This window comes from Colletotrichum graminicola, assembly GCF_000149035.1.
Source record: "Colletotrichum graminicola M1.001 genomic scaffold supercont1.8, whole genome shotgun sequence".
Taxonomy (NCBI): domain Eukaryota; kingdom Fungi; phylum Ascomycota; class Sordariomycetes; order Glomerellales; family Glomerellaceae; genus Colletotrichum; species Colletotrichum graminicola.
In genome coordinates this window covers 83,732-108,742 of record NW_007361012.1, presented here as the reverse complement: position 1 = coordinate 108,742, position 25,011 = coordinate 83,732, and the positions used below count along the sequence as shown (strand labels likewise).

At 54.3% G+C, this 25,011-nt stretch overlaps 10 protein-coding genes across 10 annotated transcripts; 4 read left to right on the top strand and 6 right to left on the bottom strand.

Moving 5' to 3' along the window:
- Positions 1–869: 869 nt before the first annotated feature.
- Positions 870–3,032, top strand: GLRG_02717 (WD domain-containing protein; the record flags this gene model as incomplete). Its single annotated transcript, XM_008093402.1, has 9 exons — positions 870–935; positions 1,122–1,161; positions 1,221–1,297; positions 1,515–1,640; positions 1,706–1,726; positions 1,779–1,940; positions 2,001–2,060; positions 2,116–2,216; positions 2,279–3,032. 9 exons carry the CDS (start codon positions 870–872, stop codon positions 3,030–3,032), a joined length of 1,407 nt encoding a protein of 468 aa, XP_008091593.1.
- A 125-nt stretch (positions 3,033–3,157) lies between these two features.
- GLRG_02716 (uncharacterized protein) lies at positions 3,158–4,456 on the bottom strand (the record flags this gene model as incomplete). The annotated part of the gene is made up of 1 exon (XM_008093401.1): positions 3,158–4,456. The coding sequence occupies one exon, from the start codon at positions 4,454–4,456 to the stop codon at positions 3,158–3,160; it is 1,299 nt and encodes a 432-aa protein (XP_008091592.1).
- A 792-nt stretch (positions 4,457–5,248) lies between these two features.
- On the bottom strand, positions 5,249–6,128 carry GLRG_02715 (uncharacterized protein; the record flags this gene model as incomplete). Its single annotated transcript, XM_008093400.1, has 3 exons — positions 5,249–5,315; positions 5,385–5,489; positions 5,572–6,128. 3 exons carry the CDS (start codon positions 6,126–6,128, stop codon positions 5,249–5,251), a joined length of 729 nt encoding a protein of 242 aa, XP_008091591.1.
- Positions 6,129–6,983: 855 nt separating this feature from the next.
- GLRG_02714 (bin/amphiphysin/Rvs domain for vesicular trafficking) lies at positions 6,984–8,276 on the bottom strand (the record flags this gene model as incomplete). Its single annotated transcript, XM_008093399.1, has 6 exons — positions 6,984–7,019; positions 7,083–7,214; positions 7,271–7,871; positions 7,933–8,015; positions 8,087–8,168; positions 8,245–8,276. The coding sequence occupies 6 exons, from the start codon at positions 8,274–8,276 to the stop codon at positions 6,984–6,986; spliced, it is 966 nt and encodes a 321-aa protein (XP_008091590.1).
- Positions 8,277–8,913: 637 nt separating this feature from the next.
- Positions 8,914–11,018, bottom strand: GLRG_02713 (uncharacterized protein; the record flags this gene model as incomplete). The annotated part of the gene is made up of 3 exons (XM_008093398.1): positions 8,914–10,695; positions 10,751–10,900; positions 10,974–11,018. The coding sequence occupies 3 exons, from the start codon at positions 11,016–11,018 to the stop codon at positions 8,914–8,916; spliced, it is 1,977 nt and encodes a 658-aa protein (XP_008091589.1).
- Positions 11,019–12,390: 1,372 nt separating this feature from the next.
- GLRG_02712 (uncharacterized protein) lies at positions 12,391–13,385 on the top strand (the record flags this gene model as incomplete). Its single annotated transcript, XM_008093397.1, has 2 exons — positions 12,391–12,435; positions 12,507–13,385. The coding sequence occupies 2 exons, from the start codon at positions 12,391–12,393 to the stop codon at positions 13,383–13,385; spliced, it is 924 nt and encodes a 307-aa protein (XP_008091588.1).
- Positions 13,386–13,957: 572 nt separating this feature from the next.
- On the top strand, positions 13,958–14,329 carry GLRG_02711 (ATP synthase subunit H; the record flags this gene model as incomplete). The annotated part of the gene is made up of 3 exons (XM_008093396.1): positions 13,958–13,968; positions 14,028–14,111; positions 14,197–14,329. The coding sequence occupies 3 exons, from the start codon at positions 13,958–13,960 to the stop codon at positions 14,327–14,329; spliced, it is 228 nt and encodes a 75-aa protein (XP_008091587.1).
- A 338-nt stretch (positions 14,330–14,667) lies between these two features.
- GLRG_02710 (Arv1-like family protein) lies at positions 14,668–15,660 on the bottom strand (the record flags this gene model as incomplete). Its single annotated transcript, XM_008093395.1, has 3 exons — positions 14,668–15,131; positions 15,194–15,353; positions 15,403–15,660. 3 exons carry the CDS (start codon positions 15,658–15,660, stop codon positions 14,668–14,670), a joined length of 882 nt encoding a protein of 293 aa, XP_008091586.1.
- A 1,115-nt stretch (positions 15,661–16,775) lies between these two features.
- On the top strand, positions 16,776–18,728 carry GLRG_02709 (LysM domain-containing protein; the record flags this gene model as incomplete). Its single annotated transcript, XM_008093394.1, has 1 exon — positions 16,776–18,728. The coding sequence occupies one exon, from the start codon at positions 16,776–16,778 to the stop codon at positions 18,726–18,728; it is 1,953 nt and encodes a 650-aa protein (XP_008091585.1).
- A 955-nt stretch (positions 18,729–19,683) lies between these two features.
- Positions 19,684–23,145, bottom strand: GLRG_02708 (fungal specific transcription factor domain-containing protein; the record flags this gene model as incomplete). Its single annotated transcript, XM_008093393.1, has 4 exons — positions 19,684–19,756; positions 19,815–22,459; positions 22,839–22,863; positions 22,979–23,145. The coding sequence occupies 4 exons, from the start codon at positions 23,143–23,145 to the stop codon at positions 19,684–19,686; spliced, it is 2,910 nt and encodes a 969-aa protein (XP_008091584.1).
- Between the last annotated feature and the right edge of the window lie 1,866 nt (positions 23,146–25,011).

Sequence of the window (25,011 nt, the reverse complement as noted above, 5' to 3'; positions counted from 1 at the left end):
GACACAACCAGTCTGTGCGGGATCATCAACATCCTGAAAGCAGTTAGTGGGGGCGCGCCGTTGCTGGCATTTAGCTTTCGGTCCCTTGATTTATACACTGGGCAGATGGGATCTCAGAAGCGACGTGAACGTTAATTTCTACTACCTGCCTACCTAAACTACCTGACTGCTTTACCTAGGTAGACACCTACCAGTTATGTACTCCGTAGGTATACTACCTACTACCTCCCTACCTGGGTAGGCACCTAACCTTGCGCACTTGTACACCTACACTACCTAGGTAATTGATAGGGGACCGGGACCTTCCACTGAAGCGGGACTTGGGCCGGGCACATCCAACCCTGAAAGGAACTGCTGAAAATCCTGCATGTCGTTGGTCGAGACAGCAAACTCCAACTCAATTGCAGTATTGGCTCAACCCCCCACGTCTGCAACTCACTGCATCTTAAGAAGTTCGCCCTCTTCTTGTTATCCGCTTCGCATCCACATGCCGGCTGCAATAATTGCGCTCTAGCTAGTGCCAATTTTAGCTGCTCTCCCACGTGAGGTACCTAACCTACCTAATTAACTACTCTTTCACTTACACCTATTCTGCCCTTGCCCACCACTTTGCCGCCTGAATCTGCCGTAACCGCGTCTCAACGCGTCTTGTGCCTCCTGGTCTCGTACACGCCCCAGCCCACCACCGCCGCACACGTACTACTTGGGACACTCTCGGCCTGGACTCTGTAGCTGTCGAATCTCAACTTACGGACAAAAGCGAATAGCGTCGCAGCAAAAAGGGAACACTCAGCCCCATCGCTCGAACGTTGTCCCTCTCGTTGTGTTCTCGGACATCTGATCTCAACCTCAACAGTCGCGATCTGACAATGGCCCCCATATCCACACCGACTCCTTACGATTTTCCAAGGTTAAGAGTCTCGGTCCATCTTGAGGTATGTGTGCTAGCTCACACCAATCATGCCAAGGCCCCTCTTGTTGTGGCTATCCAACTTGTCCATGAACCTAGTTCCTTCTGGATAAATGCCAGTGAAAATTGCATCACTGCACAACCCCAGCAACTACACGCAATGCCCCGTCTTGGTGTACTTACCCCTGTCTCCTGCTGACGTTGGCTACAGGATGATACCAAATACCTCGCTCAAGATGACCCCGTGCCTGGTAAGTTCTGGCGCCAGTCTGCCAGTGCCTCAGACCTGATCTAATCCGCTTTTGCACAGAATTCTTCGACGTCAAATTCTGTCCTTATCAGCCACTGGATGCGAGCTCTGTTTTTGCTGCAGTTAGCAAAAAGCATGTAAGTGTCTTCCTGCACGCCGCTTGCCGCCAGGCACCTTGTCGGACCAGGCATGGACTTATTTTTTTTATCATTAGATTGTTGTTTGCCGCCTGACGGCAACCACTGATGACTCCAATCCTTGCGAGATAATCAGCGTAATTCGTGATGATGATGTGCATCCATCCCCAATAACCGGACTGCCCCCACGACCCTCCGTGACTGACTGGACCTGCAGGCTGAGGCTAGAAACTATTACTGTACATGGACTCGAGATGCAGAGACGGGAAGGCCACTGCTATGCTATGGCGGCGAGGATGCCAAGATCAAAGTCTACGACGTCGTTGAAGGCAAGCTTGTTAACGTGAGTGGGGGCAAAAGCCACGCACCAGACCCCCCGTATAATATGTTTGCTCACACCTCACTCAGTGTCTAGTTGGTCATGGAGGAGTGAGCCTTGCCTCGATTCTTTTAAAGAAGAGTCGCACTGATGCAACGGCAGGATGTTTGTGATGTGGTTACCTCACCTATCGATCCCTTGATCATCGCCTCGTGTTCCGACGACACTACGGTTCGGATATGGAGTCTGGATCCCAAGCATGAGAAACAGCCTTGTCTGTGTATTCTCGGAGGTGAGGGTCACTACTGGAACTTGCTGACATTGGTCTGTCGAGAAACTCTCCTTGGTATTCACTGGTAAGTCTGTTGCTAACGGGAGCACAAGGCCTGGCATGACACTGGTCGTTATATCCTCTCGGCCGGTCACGATCAGATAATCAACCTGGTAGGAATTGTGTCTCAGCTATGTGATGCCGCCCACCAACTAACGCAACGGGCAGTGGACGGTGCCAGACCTCCCGACTGAGCCTACAAACCGTCCGGTTGAGGTTCATTACCCTCATTTCTCTACATCCGAGGTGCACAGCAGTCTCGTAGATTGGTAGGTGCTCTACAGCACGAGAAGTACAGTTACAATCGCAGCAGATAGCTTACGTCCTCCAGCGTTTCTTTCTTCGGCGATTACATCCTATCCCGAGCCTGTCACGATGATGTCATCGTCCTGTGGAAAATTGAGGGTTTCTCATCTCAGGATCCGCCCCCGCCGCAGTCCATGGCACCGACCACTATCAATCCAGCCAACCTCACCCGATCTGCCTTTAACCCAGGAGTCTCGGCGGAGTGCCCGGCCCCTTACACCCGCCTGATCGAGTTCCAGACCCCCGGCTGTGGCCCGCAGTTCTTCATGCGGTTCAAACTGCACTTTGTCCCTGACCAACATCCCATTTTGGCCTTCTGTAACGCCACCGGCAAAATCTTCTTCTGGGATTTTGAGCAGATCACCGGCTTCCACGAATATGTCAATGCCCTTAGGAGACCGAGCAGAGACGGCAAGGAGCCCCCGTCGAAACCCAATTGGCTCAACGCCATCACTCACAGGAGCACCGGCAGTGCCAAATCGGGGCTGACCGTCCGGGAGAGAAAGGCGGCGGACAAGGTTCATCGCACAGAACTCGAGCAGGTACCTGAGCTGAAAGCTCAATTCAATCAGGAAACACTGGACATGTGGAATGGCAAATACAGTGTGAGCAACCCCCAAGCACCTCTCAAGCCCCATAAGGTAGAGAACTGCGGCGCATCGACGTTTGTCGGTAGACAGGTAGCGTGGAGTCCGGGAGGTCAGTGGTGCGTCGTCGTGGGCAGCTCCAACTTCGCTCTGGTGCTACAGAGGTGGGCACCATCTAAGAGGGAGGCTTGAAAGGGGATAAGAACGGGAATCGAATTGTGCCTACGGGCAGCCGTAAAGTAAATGGGGCGGCACATGCTCTTTTCTTTGTCAGCTCTTTGTGCCTCACCTACTCAGAAAAACACCGACGACCACTTCTAGATAGCCGTGCGGTACTCTCGAATAGGAAGTGACGAGAAAACCGGGAGAATGGGGCCTTCGTCGTGCTCGGCGGAGGCGAGCATATTTTGAATAAACACATCGGGTCGTCCGCCATGTTCCACCATCTTCTGGAAGCTGCTTCGTGCGTTATTCCTCTCTGCATCACGCCGTATCCTTGCCTCGGTTATCTGGCCATCCGTGTCCTTGTATGCCGGGATGAGTAGGTCGCCGATGTATAACGACACCATTCCACGTAACCGCAGCAGCTCATGACTGTGCGAAAACGGCCGGTCCTCGAGCAAATCGTCCATGCGGCCCGCGATCTCGCGCAGCGCATCCAGCGAACGTAGGCGAATTTGATCCCTCGCCTGGCGCAGCCGTCGGTCCCGCGCATCGGGCTGCCAGGTGGACATCCTGAAGTCAGCGTCGTCTGTCATCATGTCGCCACCGCCGAACAACGACGCCTCTTGCAAAGAGTCGTCCTCCCAGTCCTCAGCCTCGCGCTCCAGCTGCTGCAGATACGATTCGTGCTGCCTATGTATCTGGAACACCTCGTAGCTCAGCAGTGCGGGCCAAAAGTCGACGGCGGAGACGGCGGCACGATACTTGAAGTTGTACGGGTAGCGTTGAATGAGGTCTTGGAAGTACTCGCGCACCCGGGGAACGTTCGACGCGGGGTACGTCTCATCCATTCCTGGTCTGTCGTTTGCGGCGCTGGCGAAGGTACCGCCGCCCTCGCGCATAAGGATCTCGGCACCAAGGGCCCAGTAGTTATTCCGCCTGATGTCGACCGGCTTCCCGTGGACGTGGGACCTCACAAGGATCCCAAAGGCGCGTTTGGCGCTGGATGTGTCACCCTTGTCCAGAAACCCGTAGATGGCGCGGACCAAGGGCCGGAACATCGACTTCTCGGAGGCGTACTTGGCCTTCGTCTCCCCGTCTCTTTTCCTCCTCCTCCGCCTCCCCTCATAATCGTCAGAGCTTTCTTCCGTCTCCTGGTCGTTAGTTTGTTCTACATCGCTGCTTACCAGGGCCTTGGCAGCGGCGACGGATCCCCGTCCACTCGGCGCATCCGGGTCCTGCCACGCGCGGTGCGGGAACCTGGGCTGCGTCCGCGAAGGAGGCTGGTCCGTCTCCGTGAGTCCGGCGAGGCGAAGCTGGCGCAAAACGGAGGGTGTATGACTGAGAGGATTTATGGAGTCATTAAGAAATTGAGAGCCGTAGCGGGCGTCTTGACTGTCACTCATGGACATGGCCGATGCCGACCTCTTGCGACTGGAAGCTGGTTGACTCATGGCCGCCTTCCACCGTTGACGACCGGAAATGACAATATGCCAATGCGAACGGAGGGAAGAGGCTGCTGATTGTGGGAATGCCTTTGAAATTATACAGTGGGATGTTGGATATCGTCGTTTCGTGTTCGGTCAGCGACTTGGAGTGAGTTTATCTTGTTGGTGTAAGTTGTGAGATGCCGGAGGCAAGAATTCGATGAAAGGCAAAAGTGGGGACACCCTCCTGCATCAGTATAGGTTGCCCAAGTTGCACGGTTACCTTGGAACGTGCTATGATCAACTAATTCTGTAGTAACCGATAAGTCTGCTCTTGGGTTAACAGCCTGAACCCAATCTATGTGTCTGTAGCATTTTTTTTTAAAGATAATTTTATCCTTAGCATATCCGGACTTGGCCCCCTGGAAGCTACTAGTATTCACTTAGTACGAAGAGTATACACTTTCGGATTACTACTCAATATAATCGGCCGCTTTCACAAACCGCAATGCTTCTCTTGTGGACTGGACATCTTCAATCGGTATTGCGCAGCCCAAGTCTTACTATTGCAATAGGAACATGGCCCGCCAAGTCTATGCTTCCCTGTGTACAAAGACAGAAGTAGTCAGAATGATCTTGATAACACTCCGCTTCAGCGCTCTTGATAATAATAAACCCCTATACGTTGAAGGGGTTATATGTGGACACATTCAGTAACTAATGCGAAGAAGTAACGGCTTGACGTATCTTGGTCATCACAGTCGCCTAATATACATTTTCTATAACGCGCAGACGATTCTCTGCAGCAGGCGGTCCAGCCTATGCGGAGTGGCGCTCAAAGTAGGTCCACTGGCCCTCGATGGGCTTCTCCTCCAGGTCCTCCCACCTGTTGAGCAACTGTCAGCACGCGCGGAGCCCAAGGGCTGGAAGAGGGGGGCGGAGGGGGAAAACGTACACCTTGGCCTGCTTCATCACGTCGACAAGCTTAAGTTCGCCCTCGGCGACTTCAATGACCTCCTCAATGAGGCCAGCTCCAATCTTGTTCTCCAGCTCGGAGATCCTACAGGATGCGCAAAACCAGTCAGTATACAGGCAATGCCATTGAGCCCGATCCCTCTCTACCGGTGCATAGGTAAACATACTGGTCGGCCGTCAACTGCGGCTCGGGCTCCCACTGAATCTTGGCGATGTCGTTCAGATCCTTGCGGCTGGCAAGAAGCTGGTGGTCCTTCCGCTCAGCCTCGGTACGGGGACCCTCGAGGGTACCACCCTCGTCCTTCTCGCCGTCCCATTCCTCAACGCGAATGTCCCCAGCGTCGTGCTGGGTGCCAACAACGAATGTTCGGTTGCCGAGCTTCACCGTCCGGGCGCCGCTGCCGTCAACGCGGCCGCTAACGAGGCGGAACTGTTCGGGCTTCTCCTTGACGATCTGCGCGGCCTTTTTCTCCCACTCAGCGAGACCCGGGGGTTCCGTCGCTTCGACGAGACTGAGGCGGTGCTTTGTGATGGCTTCGACAGACTGACGGTACAGAGAGGACTCGGGGAATGTCTTGAGCTTCTCGAGGGTGGTGCTGTACAGGTACAGCAAGGTCGACCGGGGACTGTTGTGCGTCCAGAGGCCCGTTAGGCCCGTCGGTGTGCCGGGTTCGAGATACCTAGCAGGCTTGACGCCCGCGAGCAGGCGAAATGTCCTTCGCATGATTGCGGTATCAATTGGCTCGAATTCGGGTGACGGCGTTTGGGGAGTAGATCTGTGGAGCGTGAGGTCGGGAACTGCACGCGGAATGGTAATGGTCGCTTTGCTTTCATTGACCAGTAGATTTCCTTACATAAGTCAGCACGTTCAGATCACGTGACTTTTGCCATGACGCAGAAGTCGCTGAACAGGTAGACATGCGATATTACCTGCCTACATACCGAGGTAGGTTCCCGCTGTCAAACGCTAGCCACAAAATTCCTGACGTCTAAAAATGTTTGGACGGATGTCAGTCGATCCTAGGATATGGCGGGAAAAGAAGAGGAAGAAGAAACTCCCATCTTGCAATACTGCCAAACAAACATGTGGACGCTTCCTCAGCAGGCCAGATTCGCTTCAACTCCTCCGATTGGTTCATAACAAGCGATATATGCGAACATGGATGTAGTGTTATTCAATGTTTGACATCACTGAATGTAGCAATCTTTTTTCCCCTTAAAAACTTGGGCTTTGCAAGAACACGAAAAGAGCTATATATTCATCGGTCATGGAAAAAAACATGAATGGACGTATCAGTTCGTCTTTGTCTCTAACTCCCAGTCGTTGAATGGGGATGCGAGTCCGAGCAGCCACAAAATGCCATACATAATGAAGGGTTGTTCCATTGCGAGAAATGGTGTATGGCAGAGGCGGTTCCACTAGATTCGCGAGAACTCAAGAAACCGACTTTTCTTCCAGCCTTTGGAGTACTTCAGTCGCCGCAGTTCGACACTTACTGACATGGTCTGGGCCTAGGCATGAGGAAGGTGCCAGCACAGCGGTGGTGATTTTGAAGAACGCATCGCTCGTTCCAGTTGCTTAAGAGGCATTTTCACGGCTCTTGCGGTAGCTGGCCTGCAGCGAAGGCGTCAGCACGGGCGGGGCTTGTTAAACGGCGTAGTTCGATGCGCGACTAACCTCTTGCTCAACCTGCAGACCATCCACAACGGGAGCAAGCTCGCTCAGAATCTCGTAAGCCCGCTTGTGGTACTCAATCTGAGCAGCAATGAGGTCGGCAAGGTTGCGAAGGGGCTCAGGGGTGTCAAGGACCTGTTGTGTGCATTAGCGACGATTACGATGCGGGTAAGAGGGTTGCGTCCACACACATTCTTCATGACACCGACAGCCTCTTCGGTCTGCGTAACGAACTCGTCCTCGGCTTTCTCAATTTCTTCCTGCGCCTCAGGGCTCAGCTCTTGAGGCTGGTGTTCATCCGGACGGGGAGAGCCGGGGCCGATCTTCCAGGTGGTACCGTGAGCGCGGGCCTTGGCGGCATCAAGGGTCAATCTCGACTTCTCGACATTTTGGCGGGCACGAGTAGCGAACTTGAGGTTGGTGTTCAAGGTGGTGTTCCAACCAGCAAGGAAGCGGCTCTGGATCTGGGCATCCTGGGCCATGCGGGCCTCGCCGACGCGCTCCATGGCCAGGGCGTATTTCTCAAGGGCTGTAGCTAAAGGGTCCTCCCCCGCACCGGTGTGTTGCTGGTGCAAGACCTGGCTGCTGGAGAGACTAGCTCTGGCAATGGCATGGTTGAAGGTCTTGGGCTGGGGCTTCGCGGTGGGAGGGGCCGTCAGTGCGGCCTGAGCCTCCGCAGGAGAGGCGGCGGAAGAGAGCAGGGAAACCTTCTCGCTGACGGTGCGGCCGAGATCCTGGAAGGTCTCCTTGAGATTGGGAGGATAATCATAGGCCTCGTTCGAGTATTGAGAGCTTCACGTGTTGGTATTAGTGATTGATTATTGGCTTGGTGGAAGTCGCGGGAGATCCTCACGTTACAGCCAACATCTTCTGGTGAACCTGCTTAAGAGCATCGACGCGCTTCTCGAGGTCGATATAGTCGGGCGGGAGCTGGGTCTGTTGAGGTCACAATTATTAGCTCCTCTCGTCAAGCAACCGATGTCTGATCGGCGCCTGCGGTCCCGTACCTTGTCCTCAGCCTGGCCGAGCTGCTCCTTGGTGTACTGAAAGGTACGGGAGGCGAAGGGGGTAATGGAAGCCCCGAAGGAACTGTGGTTGAGGGTATCTCGTCAGCCTGAAAGCACCTCAAGACAGCCCTTTCAAAGAATACATGGGCAAGACGTACGTGATGTTCTTGCCGAAATTCTTGAAGTCCATCTTTGCGACAGTCCTGGATGAAGTTTGTAATTGTATGAAAACGGGATAGAGAGATGCGACTCGACTCGCAACAGAAAAGATGCGTCTGTTGGAAGGATGGTGGTGGTTTGTAGACACGGAAGTGCTGCCTCGTGTCGTGCCTGCTATCAGCTCAAGCAAGGTAGACAAGTATCCAGTATCTTAAATTGGCTGCACAGCAGCATGCTGTCACAAGCTCTCTGGGGGACCAGTCAGATCAGCCAACCAGTGCAGGGGATACTGGAACAGCCTGTATAGCACGTGATATATGGAGACAGCTACCGGTAGTGAGGTACTCTCCCTTCATTCCTTTCATCACCTGTAATACACCAACGTCTCGAAAGTTATGCATGCATAATTCGGAGACAACCTCACAACGTTGATCATCCGTCCTCAGCACCCTTTCTCTTTCTCTCATCCAAGTGCAAGAACAAGAAACAGAATCGAGCCATCCCTACGTCGTATCAGTTGTATGACTGCCTAGTCACTTGATCCGCACTTTTCATATCGGCCGAGATTTTACTTTGTGAATGCGGAAATCATGCTCTTCCTAGTCATTTCATTTATAGTCTTGTTGTGCTCGAATCACAGAACGCTATAGTCCTCGCCTACATCCATTCTAATCCGGTGGCTTGAAGTCCGCCCACGATGGCTCAATGTTGCGGCAAACATCCTCATAGTCCAGCAATTTCGGATCGCTCAGCGGCAGATGAGGAGTTGTCCAGAACATGGTCCAGTTGGTGTCCTTCAGCTTCCACGTCCCCAGCGACCGTTCAAAATACCACTTGTTGACAGGGTTGTCTTGTCTACTACGCCAACAGACACCCTCCGGGAAACAGCCCCTCACCATGGCGTTGAAAACCACATCAGCAACACCGCCACTACCCTGTCGGCTTTTGAGAACCGCAAATTTGTCCAGATACGGAACGAGGCGTCCAGTCTTGTACGCCGTCTCCTCGTCCAACCCAAACGGCCTCTCCCACGTCAGTATCGCTCCGCCTTCGTACTCCCCGGCAATTATGACACCAGCTAGATTCTCGTTGACGCGCTCCAAATAATGCTGAACGTCCAGCTCACGGTTGAAAGAGTCATTGATCAGATGAGCCAGTCGTGGCAGGTCTATGCATGTGTCTGTGAGCCTCAGGCGTGGGCCTCCCGGACGAGGCGGCAACCAGGCACTGATCGTAGGATCAGGGTATACCGTAAGAGGCATGCCGCGTTTGAGCAAGGTTGCGACATGTGTCCCGCCGGTCGCTGCATCAGCCTTCTTCCCCGACCGCACCCGCTCAAGGGGTAGTGATGACGAGAAGACGGGTTTGTCTGTCAGAAGGTTATGGATCAGGGGATTCTGTCTGTTGCGCGTTGTAACCCTGGTGAATTCCTCAATGGGTTTGTTCGCAGCAGCAGAAGGGGTGCTGATGATGGCGGAGGACGTCGAGGGTAGCATAGCAAGGACCTTCCTCGACAAGTCAAGATTACGGGCATGAACCTGTCGTGTTTCTTCTGGTACTTTGCCTCGCCGAGCCTCTGACCCCGAAGGATGCGTGAGCCCATACATGATGCCCTCAAATTCTTGTTCGAGATTGATGTATCGATGGCAAGAGTCGTCGTGTGCATCAGATAGAGGCGTGCCCCCAGCCGGGTCAAGAATGATGACCTTCTCGACCGAAGCAACCCTGAGGCCTGGACTAAGACTGGAGTCGGGTGATGGGTGCTCAGAAGTGTTGAACTGAAGCCCGCAAAAATACTTTGTAAGCGCTATAATGGTTTCGTCGGCATCAACTACGTCAATGCTCTTCATGTCGTGCGCCATTGTGACGGGGGGCACTATCGCAATGGCATTGTCCCGCAAGGCTCGTAGCAAAAGATGAGGGTGCTGGACGTAAATACTAGACGGCATAAAGCCCTCCGTCTGAGCCGTCGCTGATTGAGCATCGGCGACGCACTGGTCGAGCAGAATGCAGCCCGGCTCGCCAAAGACGTCAACGGCTTGCTGAATACGCCAGGACTGTTCACGGACGAGTTTCCGGCTTGAGGTTGGCCCTCCATCCAGAACAATGAGGCTCACGAGGCCAAGCTTCCTAAGCTGGGTCAAAGTCTTGGCAATTGCGCTCAGCACTTCGTCGTCAATATCTTGCGGAAGACGAATTTTAACAATGGCCAAGTTGGTGTTTTCATCAAAGGGGACGGTGATCTCGGACTTGGAATCGTTACCCTGTATGAACTTTGGCGCCTGATTGACAACACGAATGGTTGAGTAAGTCTGGTCAGCTGGTCCTTGCAGCTCGTTCGTCTTGCGCTTCTTGGAGTCGCCTTCACCCAACTGAGGGGCGTATTTTTGAAGATACCCTTTGGCATCACGACGGGTAGCTGACGCTTCTAAGACAGATACAATAAAGTCCTTGGATCAGAGTTAGATATCGACAGCACAACTTGTCAGGATCAAGAGCAATTACCCTGTCTTCCGCTCGTTTTTTCTCCCGCGCTTCAGAGCTCGAAGAGTGGCGGACTGCAGAGAGTGCGTTTTTCAAGGCTTCATCTTGGCGTATGGGGCGGTGGTAAGGTCTGCAATTGGGCGGACTACATGAGTCGAGAGCAAAAGGGGCCTAGCATGAGGTGCGTAAGCTCATGTGCTGCAAGTTCAGAGAAGATGGTGACAGTAGAAAATGCGACACATACCCTCGCAACCAGGTTGCTCGCTTGTTTCAACACAGCAGCCCGCATGTTACCAACAGTAGCGGGAAAGTGCAGAGCATACCAAATGATAGGCTGTCTTTTAATAACGATATAATTCAATATGGTGTAAGTAAATCATAGACACTGATGGTATAGAGAGCTAGCCGAACCACGTTCAACTCGTCGTGGGTTTGGCGGTGAGAGCACAGAACCCGATTGTAAGCGTTGAAAAAGGTCGAAATACGGTGCCCAAGTTCCCGTTGGAGGCAGCGCTTTGAGAAGGGGGAAGGGTCAAAGCCCAGCCATTTCTTCAGACAACCATGTAGAGGACCGCCAGTCCGCCTTGGAATCTGCTTGAATCCGGGGATGACTCGGAATAGGTCAAGTCGTAAAAACTGAGCTTTGGTGAAAGTTGGAGACGGGTGACGAAGGGAAAGACGCGGGCTGGGATCCTGGCAAGAAGAGCACGAACTGTAACGCGCCCTGTTCCCCCCAACCCAAGGGAATTCCCACTTTGTGAGTCAACCCAACCTACCAAAGGGCGTACTGATAAGACGATAAGACGGGCAAGACCCCATCAAGAAACCACCGTCGGCGACCTTATGGTATCACCGTAGCACCGAGGCGAGTTGTCGGCCACGTATGAAATGGATCAAGACTTTAAAGCGATCACTGAATGCCTGATGAGTGCTCACCATCCGTACCTTGCAGCGTTGTTGTTCCACAGTGTTCGCATACAAGTGGGGAAATATCTCAATTGTGTGACGAATAGCAAACCAATCCCTAAAACAAGCCCGTCACTCGGGGTTGTTGGCGGGCTGTGTTCTAAACGACTTACACCGACTGGACTTGCACCTGCGTCCTTGACTTCTAGAGACCAACTACAACGACGGGAGCTACCGCGGCCCGCACGTCAGCTACCTTATCTAGGGTAATTACCTAGCATTTCGATATGGTTGGCGCAGAAGCTGGGATCACAAAAGAAAGGAGGGATGTGTTATTACGCAGTACAGAAGTTTTGACATTCTGCTAAAAACGTAGAGTCGTGCAGAAGTATCATTACGGTCGCCGTCCCTCTTCTTTGTATCGTATCCGATGGAATTGCGGCATCCGGTACGGATACACTACAATGCTGTTGAACGCAGGCCGTCAATGCGGATAACCCCGCTTCTCTCTCCAGTGTGTCGTCACCTTGTGAAACTTACCTGAGCATTTCGGGTGTCAATGCCGCTTACCAGGTTTGCTTACCTCGCTGAGCCGTCTGAAAGAACGCCTCAACTCGGATTTCCCACATCTGCCCAGTTCTCGTGTCTTCCCAACTTTCCAACCCTTAAGCCCTGAGTGATATGCAGCCGCTCCCGCACTCGTACTGGGCGTGATTTCTCTCTTCTCGATTGTCGCTCATTCCGCATTTCACACAATGGCTCCAAGGCTTCTCTGGATCGGCCTCGGTAACATTGGAAGGGTGACCCTCCCCCACTCCTAATTTGGCTCAATTCCCACACCACTCGAGGCACCTTAGCTTACCTCGCCCAGGGTATGTGCAAGAATCTCGTGGAGAAATCCAACCTGGATGAACCGCTCCTCATCTACAACCGCACCGCCAAACGAGCGATAGCACTGAGTCAGAGCTTGCCCGCTGGCAAGACAGAGGTTACCGAGTCGCTTGGTGACGCCATCACCAAAGCTGACATCATCTTCACGTGCGTAGCCAACGACCAGGCAGTGGACGAGATCTTCGCGGTCGCAGTGCAGCAAGACCTCAAAGGCAAGGTCTTTGTGGAATGCTCAACCATCGCCCCCGGGACCTCCGAGGCCGCCGCGAAGTCCGTTCTGGACAAGGGCGCTGACTTTGTTTGCGCCCCTGTTTTTGGTGCGCCCGCCATGGTGGCTGCTGGTAATGCAACCCTCGTTCTGGCGGGCCCCAAGGCCTCGATCGAGAAGATCCGGCCCTATGTCCGTGTCATGGCAACTCGCGAGATCAACATGGCTGACGAGCCGTACCACAAGGCCGCGACCCTGAAGGTGCTGGGGAACACTGTCATACTGGGCATGGTCGAGCAGTTGGCAGAGACTTATGTAGCGGCCGAGAAGAGCGGGCTTGGAACAGACTACGTTAAGCAATTCGTTGACGCTCTCTTCGGTGGAAGCCCATACCCTGCGTACTCGGTGCGGATGTTGGAGGGTGATTACTATAAGAGACAAGAGCCGCTATTCGCGGTGGATCTGGCGAGGAAAGATGCCGGCCATGCCATCGCCATCGCCAAGGCCGCTGGCACGCGCTTGCCCAACATTGAAACCGCCGACAAACACCTCCAGATTGTCAAGGACCATGCAGGGCCATCTGGTGACATAGCGGGTATTTATGGTGCCGTGAGGAAGGAAGCTGGCCTCAAGTTTGAAAATGACTCTTGAGGAGGTAGGCTGAACAACAGTATTGAAGTCTTTGGAGTCGTCAACCATCCAGACGTAACCAGAGCAAAGTAAAAAGTATCCCTTGTCTCTCTATTGGCATTCATTGGTCTCTGGTCTGATCTCTCCTTATACTCAATGGTTTAGTCTGTCTCTCCGTCATCGTTGTTCATCATCATACCAAAATAGGGTAGCAAAAGGACCGCTCAATCCATAAAAGGGGCGACTCAACAAAACAGGCAGGGAAAATTGTTGCCCGGCCTTGGTTACCAACTGCACATGTCTATGTATCAAAGATGAATGGAAGATGCACAGGCAAGGACAGTACGGATAAGGCGGAGGGACCGTATAGAGGTTGCAAATGACTAAGCAAGCATGAGCGGTCGATCTCCGCTTCAGCCACACCGTTTTTGGCACTGTCCATATTGGCGGCCGCATCCACTGTCGGCATCCAACCTCATAGCTCTCAGCCTTCCCAAACGACAGGACGACAAAGCGGCAAGACAACACCATCGCGAAGCTCGGTACACCTGCACATCTCAACGGAAAATCACCTTTTGGAACAACACATCGAAATGGCGCAAGGGTATCGTCGGTCGTGTGCTCACCTGGTCAACGGGGGGAAATGCTGACGCGAGACAATAGGTACAGCATCTTCATCGGCCTCGTCGTCGTCGTGGCGATGGGCGCTGGCGCATGGTTCTTGTCGCCCAAGGGCGAGACTCAAATGTATGTTTCGATCTGGCCGAGGAAAACACGGGAAAGCCTATTTGCGCTTCCTATCCCTGTCCAGCACTGCTAACGCCGGCAACAGCATCTGGAGATCGTCTCTCCTCTTGGCCCTCGCATGCTGCTATCTCATGTGGGCTATCACGTTCCTCGCCCAACTCCACCCCTTGATCGAGCCCAAACGCAGCAACCTCCGAGAAAGCGCCGTGCACCATTGATGAATACCTCAAAGCGATGACGGTCGCAGGGACGCGATGGGATATCGATGTACTATTACCAACTTTACACAACTACAACCTCATATGGACGGCGTTAAGGACTTGCGGGGATTCTGTCATAGAGGCTTGTTGCAGGGCGTCAAGGAATGTCGTCATGCATTCTCCAGGCCAGATGATGATGGTTGACGGCGCTGGCAAGACTCAGGGCTTGGGCCGATGCTCGATAGGATGCGTCCTCGAGTGATTGAAGCAAGTATGTAGCCAACATCAATTTACGCAATGCTGAATTCTACACTTATGCAAACTTCCGCTTGATTTCTCCTGTCCCATGTTTTCTCCTACCCGGCAGCCAAGTCACTCGCCCATTCCCTGGCATACATCAACAGAGCCCAGAGGGCCTTACCGTCCGCAGCAATGCTGGTCTCGCCAATGGAATCGACGCCATCTAGTCCAGCAGCCCACAGAACGCTGCGTCCTACCGCCCAGCGCGCCAGAGCTCCTGTTGTGGCCAGTAATGTGGCGACGCCATAGCCACAATCCAGCAAAATACGGAGTGCCTCGACGTTGTTCGCTACCACGGCCCAGCCAAGCGATCGCGCCGCGGCTGGAACATCATACTGCCATATAACCATAAGGATCGGGAAGAGCTTGGTAGAGGATGAGACGAGTAGCGCGGTCGAGACAGAGTTGGGGCGCGAGTATCGAGGCAGGACATTGAGCATGCCTAGTGGAGAGAAGGCAGAAGAGGTCATGAACCGGATGCTCATATGGAAGGCAAATGTCGACAGAGCACAGAGAATTACTGGCAGGATGTTAGCATACACTTCAGTGACGACCATTCAGTTTCCTCGGATAGTACCGTACAGAAGAAGAGGTATTGCGACACAATGGACTGTTGAGTCAGGCTGCCCAAACTGGCGCCTTCGTCTTTAGCGGATGCAGGAACCGTCTGTTTCTCGATGCGCGCCCATGTCAAGTACACGTCGAACAACAGCAGTAAAACTCCGAGTCGCACGATGGAAGACTGTACGGAGACCGTGTCAGCAACTGTTTGACGTCAAGTAACCAGCAACCCATTCGTGACTTGCATCAAATCGGTCATCGTCCTTCATTAAGGTATTGTGAAGTAGGTGACGGTAGACCTGGGGTTTGATGAGAACTAGGTCAATAAAAAGCACGACGAAATCATGCTCGACATATTTATCGCAAAAGTGACCGCAGTTTCTGCAAACAGTCAAGCGAATATTGTGACCGCTAGACTTGTCATCGGCATTCGAGTACTTGGTCCATAGCGTCTTGACCGGGTGTCGACACTCGATGCAGATGGGCATCGCGTGCTGGAGACGGCCGAAGGACTAGAGCAACGTTGAGTGGCCCCGCATACGAGAATGTGGTGTCGCTGGTTGGCACTGGATGTAATTCGATTATGTGCTCCTGAAGACCAAGGCGATTACGGCGCGTGGCATTGTCGTGATGTCCGCAAGGAACTCCAAGTGGGGCCGCTGCAATCTCGGCGGAGAGAAGTATGCACCCCCCTCGCACGGGCAAGTTGGCTGCAGATCGTACATACATGCCCGACAGTGGCATATGGTGCTGTTGGAAATCAAACCCCCCCTTTCCTTCCCCCCCCCACCTTGCTGGCCTGGGCGGGGATGGTTCTCTAGTGTGTTTGGAAGACACTGGAGCGACACTGGAGTGAGAGGACCGCAAACTCGGGTTCTAAAACAGCCCAGGCCTCAAGCGAATTGGGGGATTGCAGGAAAGCCACCTGTTCTGTCCCCACTACTAGAACCGCTAATTATTATTCAATGGGACAGGGGAAGAGGGGGAGATGGGCAAGTATGCAGGGCTGCTCGCAGTGCTGGTTACGTCGTCTCATCCAAGGGTCCCTCCCATCCTCTGACCTTTCGCCCTTCCAGCACACCCCAAGTCCCAAGTCCAAGCCCGTCCGCCGCATCAGTGGAGGACAGCTTAGCCCAGTTCAGTCCAGTCCCGTTCAATCCACGTCCACTCTCCCGCTCCCACTACCGCTTTCGCTACTGTTTGCTCTCTGGTTACCCCCGACGTACGCTAAGTAAAGAAGAGATACTAAGAACCACGAGCAGTCTCCCCATCACTCGTTGTCATTCGGCTTCAGCCAATCCTCCTCCTCTCTTGCCTGATCCATTCGTTTTTCTCCCTCGACGATCGACTGCAACCTCCCGCCCCCCTTACGTGCCCTCCTCTCGAGCAGTGTCGAGGGCCAGTCAGCATATTTCGCGACGTATCCTGTGAAACTGATCCACCCCGTCGTCTTCTCTTATCCGAAGTCGCCCACGACGCCGCCTCTCCGAATCGCCTATCTCGTCTTGCGATCGAAAGCTGCCCATGACTGTAGCCGCGCGCTGATGCCCTCCTTTTCAACTCCCTGCCACCTAATCGACGAGGTGCGCGGCCTTGCTCCATTATGGCAAACTCCCTGAACCCGGTCGGGTCGGCATCCCATATGTCTTCGTCGGCCCTCATGCCAGCACGCCATGATGCCGAAGCCCGCCCACGCAACCGGCGCCTCATCAGTACCCTCGACGACTCTTCCTCAACCGGTGGGCCTATAGAGAGGCTCTCCGCCTCCTTTTCTGCCCTGCGTGCGCCGTCTAGTCGAGAGCCAAGCCCAATGCCCTCCGGCCACCTGTCTAGGGATACAACTGCCAAGCCCGCGGCACGAGATGCGTCTACCAGTAACCGCCGAAACAACACTGTACCAAACACTGCAAGTTTCCTGGATACGACATGGTCTCAGGGCTGGGCCTCAATCCAAGGGTTGGCTTCTTCCATCATATCTGGTGGAAGTGTTCACGATGCGGGTTACGAGTCAGATCACAGGAACGGGAGACGGACGGGCTTCAACCCCCTTAAGCGAGACTATTCCACGCCGCCACGGAAGGCTCCAAAGGACTGGGGCCCTGCACCACCATCCAACTCTAGGCCTGACCATCGAGACATAGCGACAGGTTCCCTCGCAGAGAGAGATGCTGCCCTCAAAGCAGCGCGAACAGCGAGCGTCTTGGAGAGCCACGAGGGCGTCAACGGAGGTCTTGACGTGGCGGGCAAGTATAAGAGGAGGAATTCGGACGAGTCTGTTAGAGACACGCTGCAAGAGGAGGAAGTTCAAGACCAACTGGTGTACATTCACCACGTGCAACCAACCGACACCTATGCCGGTATAGTGCTCAAATATAGGTGTCGCGAGGACGCATTCAGAAAGGCCAATGGTATGTGGTCCAGAGATATCCAGGTGCGAAAATGGCTAGCTATACCGGTCGACGCGTGCGAGATCAAGGGCCGCCCATGTGAGCCGCCTTCACACGAGGGACAAGCCGTCGACTTCCTGTCCCCAACACCGGAACCGAAAAGCGCCAACGGCCGAGATGGGCGTACTTCCGCTCAACCACAACAAGTCGATTTCTTCAGCTTGCCAACTACGAATGGCTCATCATCCGAGCTATCCAGAAACGAAGAAGAGGAGTTGCCATGGACTCACGTACGCTGGGTTGCTTTGGACTCGGTTCCAAAACCAGTTGAGATCGCCCGTGTGTCGAAGAAAACAATAGGGTATTTTCCGCCACGACGGAAGAAGAGCCTCCGAAGTACTTCGACCATGTCGACACCAAGGCACTCTCTTGATACTGCAGCGATAACAGCTGGGCTCATGGAAAGTCCAGAACAAGTGGGCAGGCCGACCTCCCGACGTCAGAGCAATCTCAGCAACAGGCCCAACCTATCCAGCACTCCGGCTTTGTCCACCCCTGCGTCTTCAAGGAGCAGGATGAACAGCGATGCTGGGGACACGCGGCCAGCATGGATGAGGAGACCTGGGGGCGTTGGTTCCATGGGTCGAAGCGTCCGGGCGCCTGGCCCGGAAAAGGATTACTTGAACACGTGGGCGAAGAAGCATCTCCCTGGACTTGCCATCGACGAGTCGCTACCGTCCATTTCTGTCATGGGTTCTGAGACGGCCAACTTTGGGTTCAGGCCAGGATCTAGCAGTGGGATTGTCGAAAGCCCCTTCGACGAGGGTCAAGATCTCTCGGCAACTTCCAGGCAAGGCTCCGGTCTTGATCGTGCCGCGGCGACGGTAGAAACATGGCTGCGCGGCGCGTTCGCCAAATCTCCTGGAACGCCGACAACGGGGACCCGGAGTCGTCAACCGGACGTCCTCGACCTCATCGAATTAACCGATACCAACAGTGACGATGGGAGGCTGTCCGTGTCAGTCGGCAGCGGTGTGACTAGCTCAGGGTTATTCGAGACCGCCCCAATGACAGTCGGCTCTACGAGCAGGAGCGACGGAGACGGGTCTGTCAGAGGCCGAAGCGTGAGTAACAACGCATCGGCCGTCAAGTCCAAGAAGTCTGATTAGACCCAAAATCGCCGACGCCATTATTTGGCAAAGCTACTATATTGGGTGTACGGCTCCGGCCCCTCGAGGCCTCAGCAAGGACACACACATATCATGATCTGAACCAAAGATAGAGACGCCCGCGAGGTGCACGGAGCGACAAGGGTAGGCAGCAGTCGAATTGGTGCTGCATAGTTGAGCATTGGAAAAGGCGTTAGCGGGCATGGAAGGGGGATTTTACGGCAAGGGTAGGTGGCTTGTCAGTCTGCCACGGCTTCCATTCAGAATGGTCGCCCAACCTGCCCTTGACCTACCAGCACCTCCCATTTTCATTCAACAGTTATTTCTTTCGAAACATTAGACCTGGGAACATCATCAGCTTGCTCTTCATTACAAAGCCTTTTAGGCCCGGGTTGAGTCTAGGGAATGGAGCTATGATTGTTAGTCGTGGGCTGCCTAGACCGAGGAGGCAAAGGGATCGGGGAGAGGTAACCCCCTTGGAAGGTGGTTTGTTTCTTAAATTGGGACCAACCCCGAATATCATGTCGCCTTTTCATCCATGTGTTTAGCAGTGATGTGTGACGCCAGCTGTATTTAGCTACTCGTCGGTGATAGCGACGTACTCTTGAACCAAGTGGGCAAGGGCAACGTCGTGTTGACATGGGCCATGATTTTAGTCTTAAGCCTGCAGCCTCCTGCGAGGGTTGACTGCTTGCTGTGCATGCAAGGGCTTACGCATTATTCATATGGCCCTGCCTGAACAATACACACCCGGCTCCTCATGACGCCAACTGGTGCAAGTGCGCCTCAGAGAAACACATGTGAAATTAAGAAGTTTCTCGCCAAATCTCGAACATTGTTCATTGGTACGCCCTCTACCACATCTGCAACTACAGGATAGGCCTTGAGCGAAGCCTGTGCTACACATGCCAAGCTATAAAAGCGAGAACGGATACCAAGCGCACCTGACCTATCTTCACTGGGGTCCAAGTCCTAGGTCGATATTCATGTTTGCCAAATCGCCATTATTGATGCCGAAAAATTGGAACCTGTAGTAAGTCGTCAGCTCAGTGAGTCAGTCGGTCTCCGGGCCGTGTATTCACTTACCAGTCCTCGACGTTCAAGGTGTTTGGAACAGGCTGCCCCTGGGCAGATCCTGTACTCCAACTATCGCTCGGACTCTGGCCGTCAGGCATCAGCCCATCAAAGTTGGCAGTCCATAAATTGCTGTTGAGACTGCTGTGGGAGTTCTGTCCTTGTGCTTGCGCCTGTGACTGCGGCTGCTGTTGTTGTGGTTGCTGCTGATGCTGTTGGAAGCCCTGCATGCCTGATTGGAGGACATTGTGGCCTTGAGGAGGGCTTCCACTTAAGCCCGTCTTGTTGGCCCCCCTTTGATGGAACGGGGTGTTTTGGGCTGCCAGGCCGCTCTGCAAGCTGGGGTTTTGGAGTTGCGCCATGAGACCTGCGTCGAGGCCTTGTTGGTTTGCGGACGGAGGCGACATAAGGGGGAAGGCTGGCATGCTGGCACTCTCTGGGAACAGCTGGTCGGGCTGAAAATTCTCCCATAAAGACTGGGATATGTTCGGCGAGTTGCGAGTTACCAGGTACAAGTCTGGTGGCGTAGCTGGAACGGAGAAGGAAGGGTTGAACGGTGTTGCAGGTCTGGTCTGTGGCCGTGATGATGTCCCGCCCATGAATGTGTCATGTTGCCTGGGGTTGGGAGAGGTGACCGGCGGCGGCATGTTTTGGGGGTTACCGTCGCCCTTCATATGGCTCGGTGTCTGGGGACGTGAACGTTCATACGACTCCTGGGGAGTCGGTGTGTTAACGCTGAAGTCAATGGCCATATCATCGTACTTCCGCTTGGCCACGTCATGGGGACGCGAATGCTGCTCTAGCTGCGCCATGGCCTGTTGCGCCTTCCTGTGTCGCTTGCCTGCAGCTTTTTGCAGACGCTCCTCGAGGACTTTGTTTCCTATGATGGACTCGAACAAGGTGTACACCATCTTCCCCACCAGCCACACGCGCGAGACTTCCTTGAGGGCTTGCATACATGTTCTCAATCTGTCTTGCGTCACCTGTTGAATCGAAGGCACAGGCGACCGCATTTGATATACATGCATGATGAGAGCAGAGAACAAGCTGTACACCACAAATGCCGGGCAAAAACGCAGTTCGCCATGAGCCGCCAGGTTCTCGATAATTGAGGTGATCATGGCTGCTGCCTGGAACGCAATGTTCCGTGATGGGTATGGAGAATCGTCAGGAAACCGACTTCCGCCGTTGGGCGGCATGTGTGCCCTGTGTAAGAGGCACAAGGTCGTGTAGTAGTTGGAATGAAGCAGGGCAGACCAAAAGTGATGCCGGGCAACCTCCCAGTACACAATCTTGGGGCAATTCTGAAGCCAATCTGCGAGGGCCATATCGCTGTGCGTCAGATCGATTGCGTTGCGCTGCCGACCCTTCGAGGCCACCGAGTACTGTTGCGAGAGCACCAGGCCCATAATCTCACAGAGTTTGACATATTGCATAAAAAACTGAACGTGTATCGGATCTGGAGGGTACTCGCTGTTGCGGTCGCCGTCGTCCTCAATGAAGTCATCTTCGGTGAGCATTTCGACATCCGAGTCGTCCAGGTTGATGTGTACAGGCCGACCAAGGGCGACAGCGACGGACCTATCTCGCGTGAAAAGGGTCCACCAGATTCTCTTCCAAAGCCTCTTGTCGGAGCGACTGAGCTGCGATTGTTCGACGCTTCTATGCATACCAGAGCCCTGAGCAACGATGGTAGCGACTCGGCTCCAGTAAAACACGTTCTTGGTGACATCTTCGGGTCCTTCCCAATACCAGCCCATCAGCAACAGCGATTGCACGATGGTCACTCGGTCGTCCTCATAGTTGGCATCGTACAGTGCCTTTGCTCTCTTGTAGAAGGTCAGGGCCGCAGGGGTTGTCGAGCCATTGGCGTCCATCAACTGCGGGTTCGTGCAGACTCGGGAGCCGGCCAGCAGCACAGCCTGCAACAGCAAAAGAGATGGCGGGTTTTTGGGATCGCGATATTGTCGCATAAAACGGGTGCGGTTGATGACGGGAACAATGGGATGGATCCATTTGAAATACGAATCGATGAGCTCGTCACATAGTGACCGCGGCGGTAGCAGAAAAGCGCCACGCTGGTGGAGAATGTCAATTTCGACGTTATCCAGCTCGGTCAGGCGGGCTCTGGATCCCCTGACGTTTTCGGGCAAAGGGTAGTGGACGACGTCTGACGAGCCTTGGCGATCATGGACAAGCAAGGTTAGGTTAGACGACTCCCCGAGGTATGCGACTCTGCCAGCGTCCGTAATAGGGGCCCTTGTAAACTTGGGTTTCATCACGAGGTTGAGGTAGGTTCCACTGTCAACCTCCTCTTTTCGGGCTTGCGACTCGGTGTAGTTGGACGACGGCGTACCGTCTGTGGTGTGATAGACAGCAGGTGTTCGCGGGGGGAACGTCCCGGGGCCAGGGGCAGAAACACTAGGCGCTCTTGGTGAACGGTCGTCGGCAGTATCTCCTTTCTCACTGGAGCGCACCTCAGTTAGCCCAAGGTTGAGGGTATGCGAAAACGGCGAAGTAGAGGCAGACCTGTCCGAGTCCTTGTTCGTTCCGGCATTTGTTGTCTTTTTGCGCTTGGGGGTAGGGATGCGGCATTCGATCTGGAAGGCGACGCAGTTCGTGCAAGGCACGCCCAGGCTCGCGGCATCGCATCGTACCTACATAAAGTTAGTATAGAGCAGTTTGGTGAGGAAAGTCGGCTGGAGAAGGGAGGAGGGTTTTGTGAGATGGTTGGGCGCGAAGGAGGCCGTGTCGCGTGCTATGTGGCGCAGAGGGGGAGGGGGCGGGCGAGTCGAAGGATTGACAATTGCGTATCCGTACCTTGCGCGCGTGACATGTCTGTATATTGAAGGCCAATAGTTAGCTTCAAATCTGATCGCGACGGATCTGATTGATGTGGTGGGCGATGATATCTCGCAGTGCAACACAGAGCAACGCGGCTCGGCGGTACACGAAGTAAGGATACCTCGGCACAAAGTGGGCAGAGGGGTCTCGGAATGGCGGGCGCGGCCAAGATAAAGGTGGGAAACTACGTACCTCGCAAGCTCTTGAAGCTCGTTGCCTTTTAATTACAAAAAAAAAATCCATGTCAGCGCACACATGGCATTTTAAATTCGACAATAACGGCGGTCATCGCAAAGAATCACCGAGGCGGAGGTTGGTGGTGAAGGACGCACCTGCGAAAACTCAAGTGGTTTGCGGCGGCGGCGGCGGCAGCAGCAGCAGCAGCAGAGCTGCCTTGAGCGTTGGGGCTCGTGTTGGAATCTCCGCCAGCAGACTGCGATGTCGATTCGGGGTTTTGCGGCGGTTGCGGCTGTTGGGCCGACAGGTCGGTAGATGACATGTCGACATCTATGGGCCACCGTAAAGCGGGAGCTGCGATGGAATCGTGAGAGTGGTGAAGAGAGTCGTTGACGAATTTCTCTGGTCCAGTCGTAGGAATAGGAGGAGGGCCACCAGGAGAGAACAGGCGCGGCAGTAGCAGCGACAGCGGCAAAGGAGCTGATTGCTGCAGAGGCGGCGGCCCAGGCGCAATGTCTGGTTGTGTCTCTGGCTGTGTCCCCAGTGACGGCGCTGGCGCAGGGTACGGAGACTGGCAGCGGCGGCGGCAGCGGCAGCGGCGGTGGTGGTGGACTCCTCCAGCTGGGTAGGGGGAGAGTGGTGTTGCAGGAGCTTCTGGGGGGGTTATGGTCCTCGGGTTGCTGATGCGTACGAGGATTGTTCAGGTAGCGTGGATGCGGGTGGCGGGTGCCGATTCTAGTTTCTAGTGAAGAGTGCGTGTGCTGGTGCGTGTGTGCGTGTGCGTGTGCGGGTGCGGGTGCGGGTGCGGATGCGGGTGGAGGGGGGGGGGGGGGGGGGGGGGGGGGAGTCAGCAGAGAATGGTGTGAGAGTGGTGCTCCCCCTGTTTGCCCTGAAGCTGAGAGGATGGGCCGGGAGCGAAAACTGGAACTGGTGGAACCGGTGCTGGTGCTGCTGGGACTGGACGTGGACGAAATACCTAGAAATGGAATTCGGCAAGTGCATCCGTACGTCTGCAAGGCCACAACCAGCAGAACCGCCGCGTGGTTGATCAACTTTGGCACTGGGGAACGTCAACACACCACCACTCCGGGTTGTTTTCTGTCCCTACTGCGCCGGTGGTTTGTACATTCGCCTCGCTCGTCGTCGTTGTCGTGATCGGAACCGGCTGCTGTTGTTGCTGGAGGGGAGAGAGGAGCACTGGCTCCAAAGTGGTCTCGTCTTGCCGCAGCAGACAGCCGGGGGCCGCGTTGTAATTGTTCTCTATCAGGACCAGGGTTCTCGCACGCGTCGATGTCGGGCCTTAGCCTCATGACACCCGGGTCAAGGTCCACGCTGACTTGGGCACCGAGGTTTAGGCTGAAGTCGAAGCTCAGGTCGAGGTCGTTGTCGGTGTGTTGGAGAAGAATGGCGTTGTTGCCGTTGTTGCCAGGACGTTGTTGTTATTCAGGGCCCAGCTTGGAGTCGAGATAACGGCCACCATCTAGATCATGTCCAGTCTCGAGACATTTTATTTCAAATCAAGGAAGGCCCGGAAACTCGGTTTCGCTCTTTGTTGCAATAATACGGCGCGCCAGCCATCCAAGTTGTGCTTCCGCGTACAGATGTACTCCTACTATTATTATATTGATTTTCACCGTCTTTTTGATGCTGCCTATCATCGGACCACGAAAGGCTATAGCAATGTTCATCCGTTGCTCTCGTCCGCTCTGTTTTATGCAATAACGTCTAGCACGTCGGGGAGCAAGAAAACACCCCAAGGCATAGTAGGATTGGCTGAAAGGAAGGCTCGGGATATCATGCAGGAGCAAAGCCCATGGGCCTGGTACCTTGAAGTAGCCCGTAAAAACGACATGCCCGTGACGATTTAAAAAGATTTCTTCTCTCTCTCTCTCTCCCTTTTTTTTTTTTTGTGAGCCAATATGGCTGTCATGTAATCTTGATCATGGCTCTTACTCCCCCTTCTGAAGAGGTCCGGCGGACTGGATGAGCAGCAGAGTTGTGATCTGAAAGTTTGAGACTTTTTCTCAAAGGCGCTGCTGGCAGGATCGCATCCCCCTCCCCCACTGACCTTTTCCTTCAGGGCTTATGGCAAGGCATGTCGGTTCAAGACAGCAACGGAGACTGGCAACGGCTTGGCTGCGAGAGGGCGTTTGTTGGGTGAAGGCCGTACTGGTGGGCCGCGCATGTG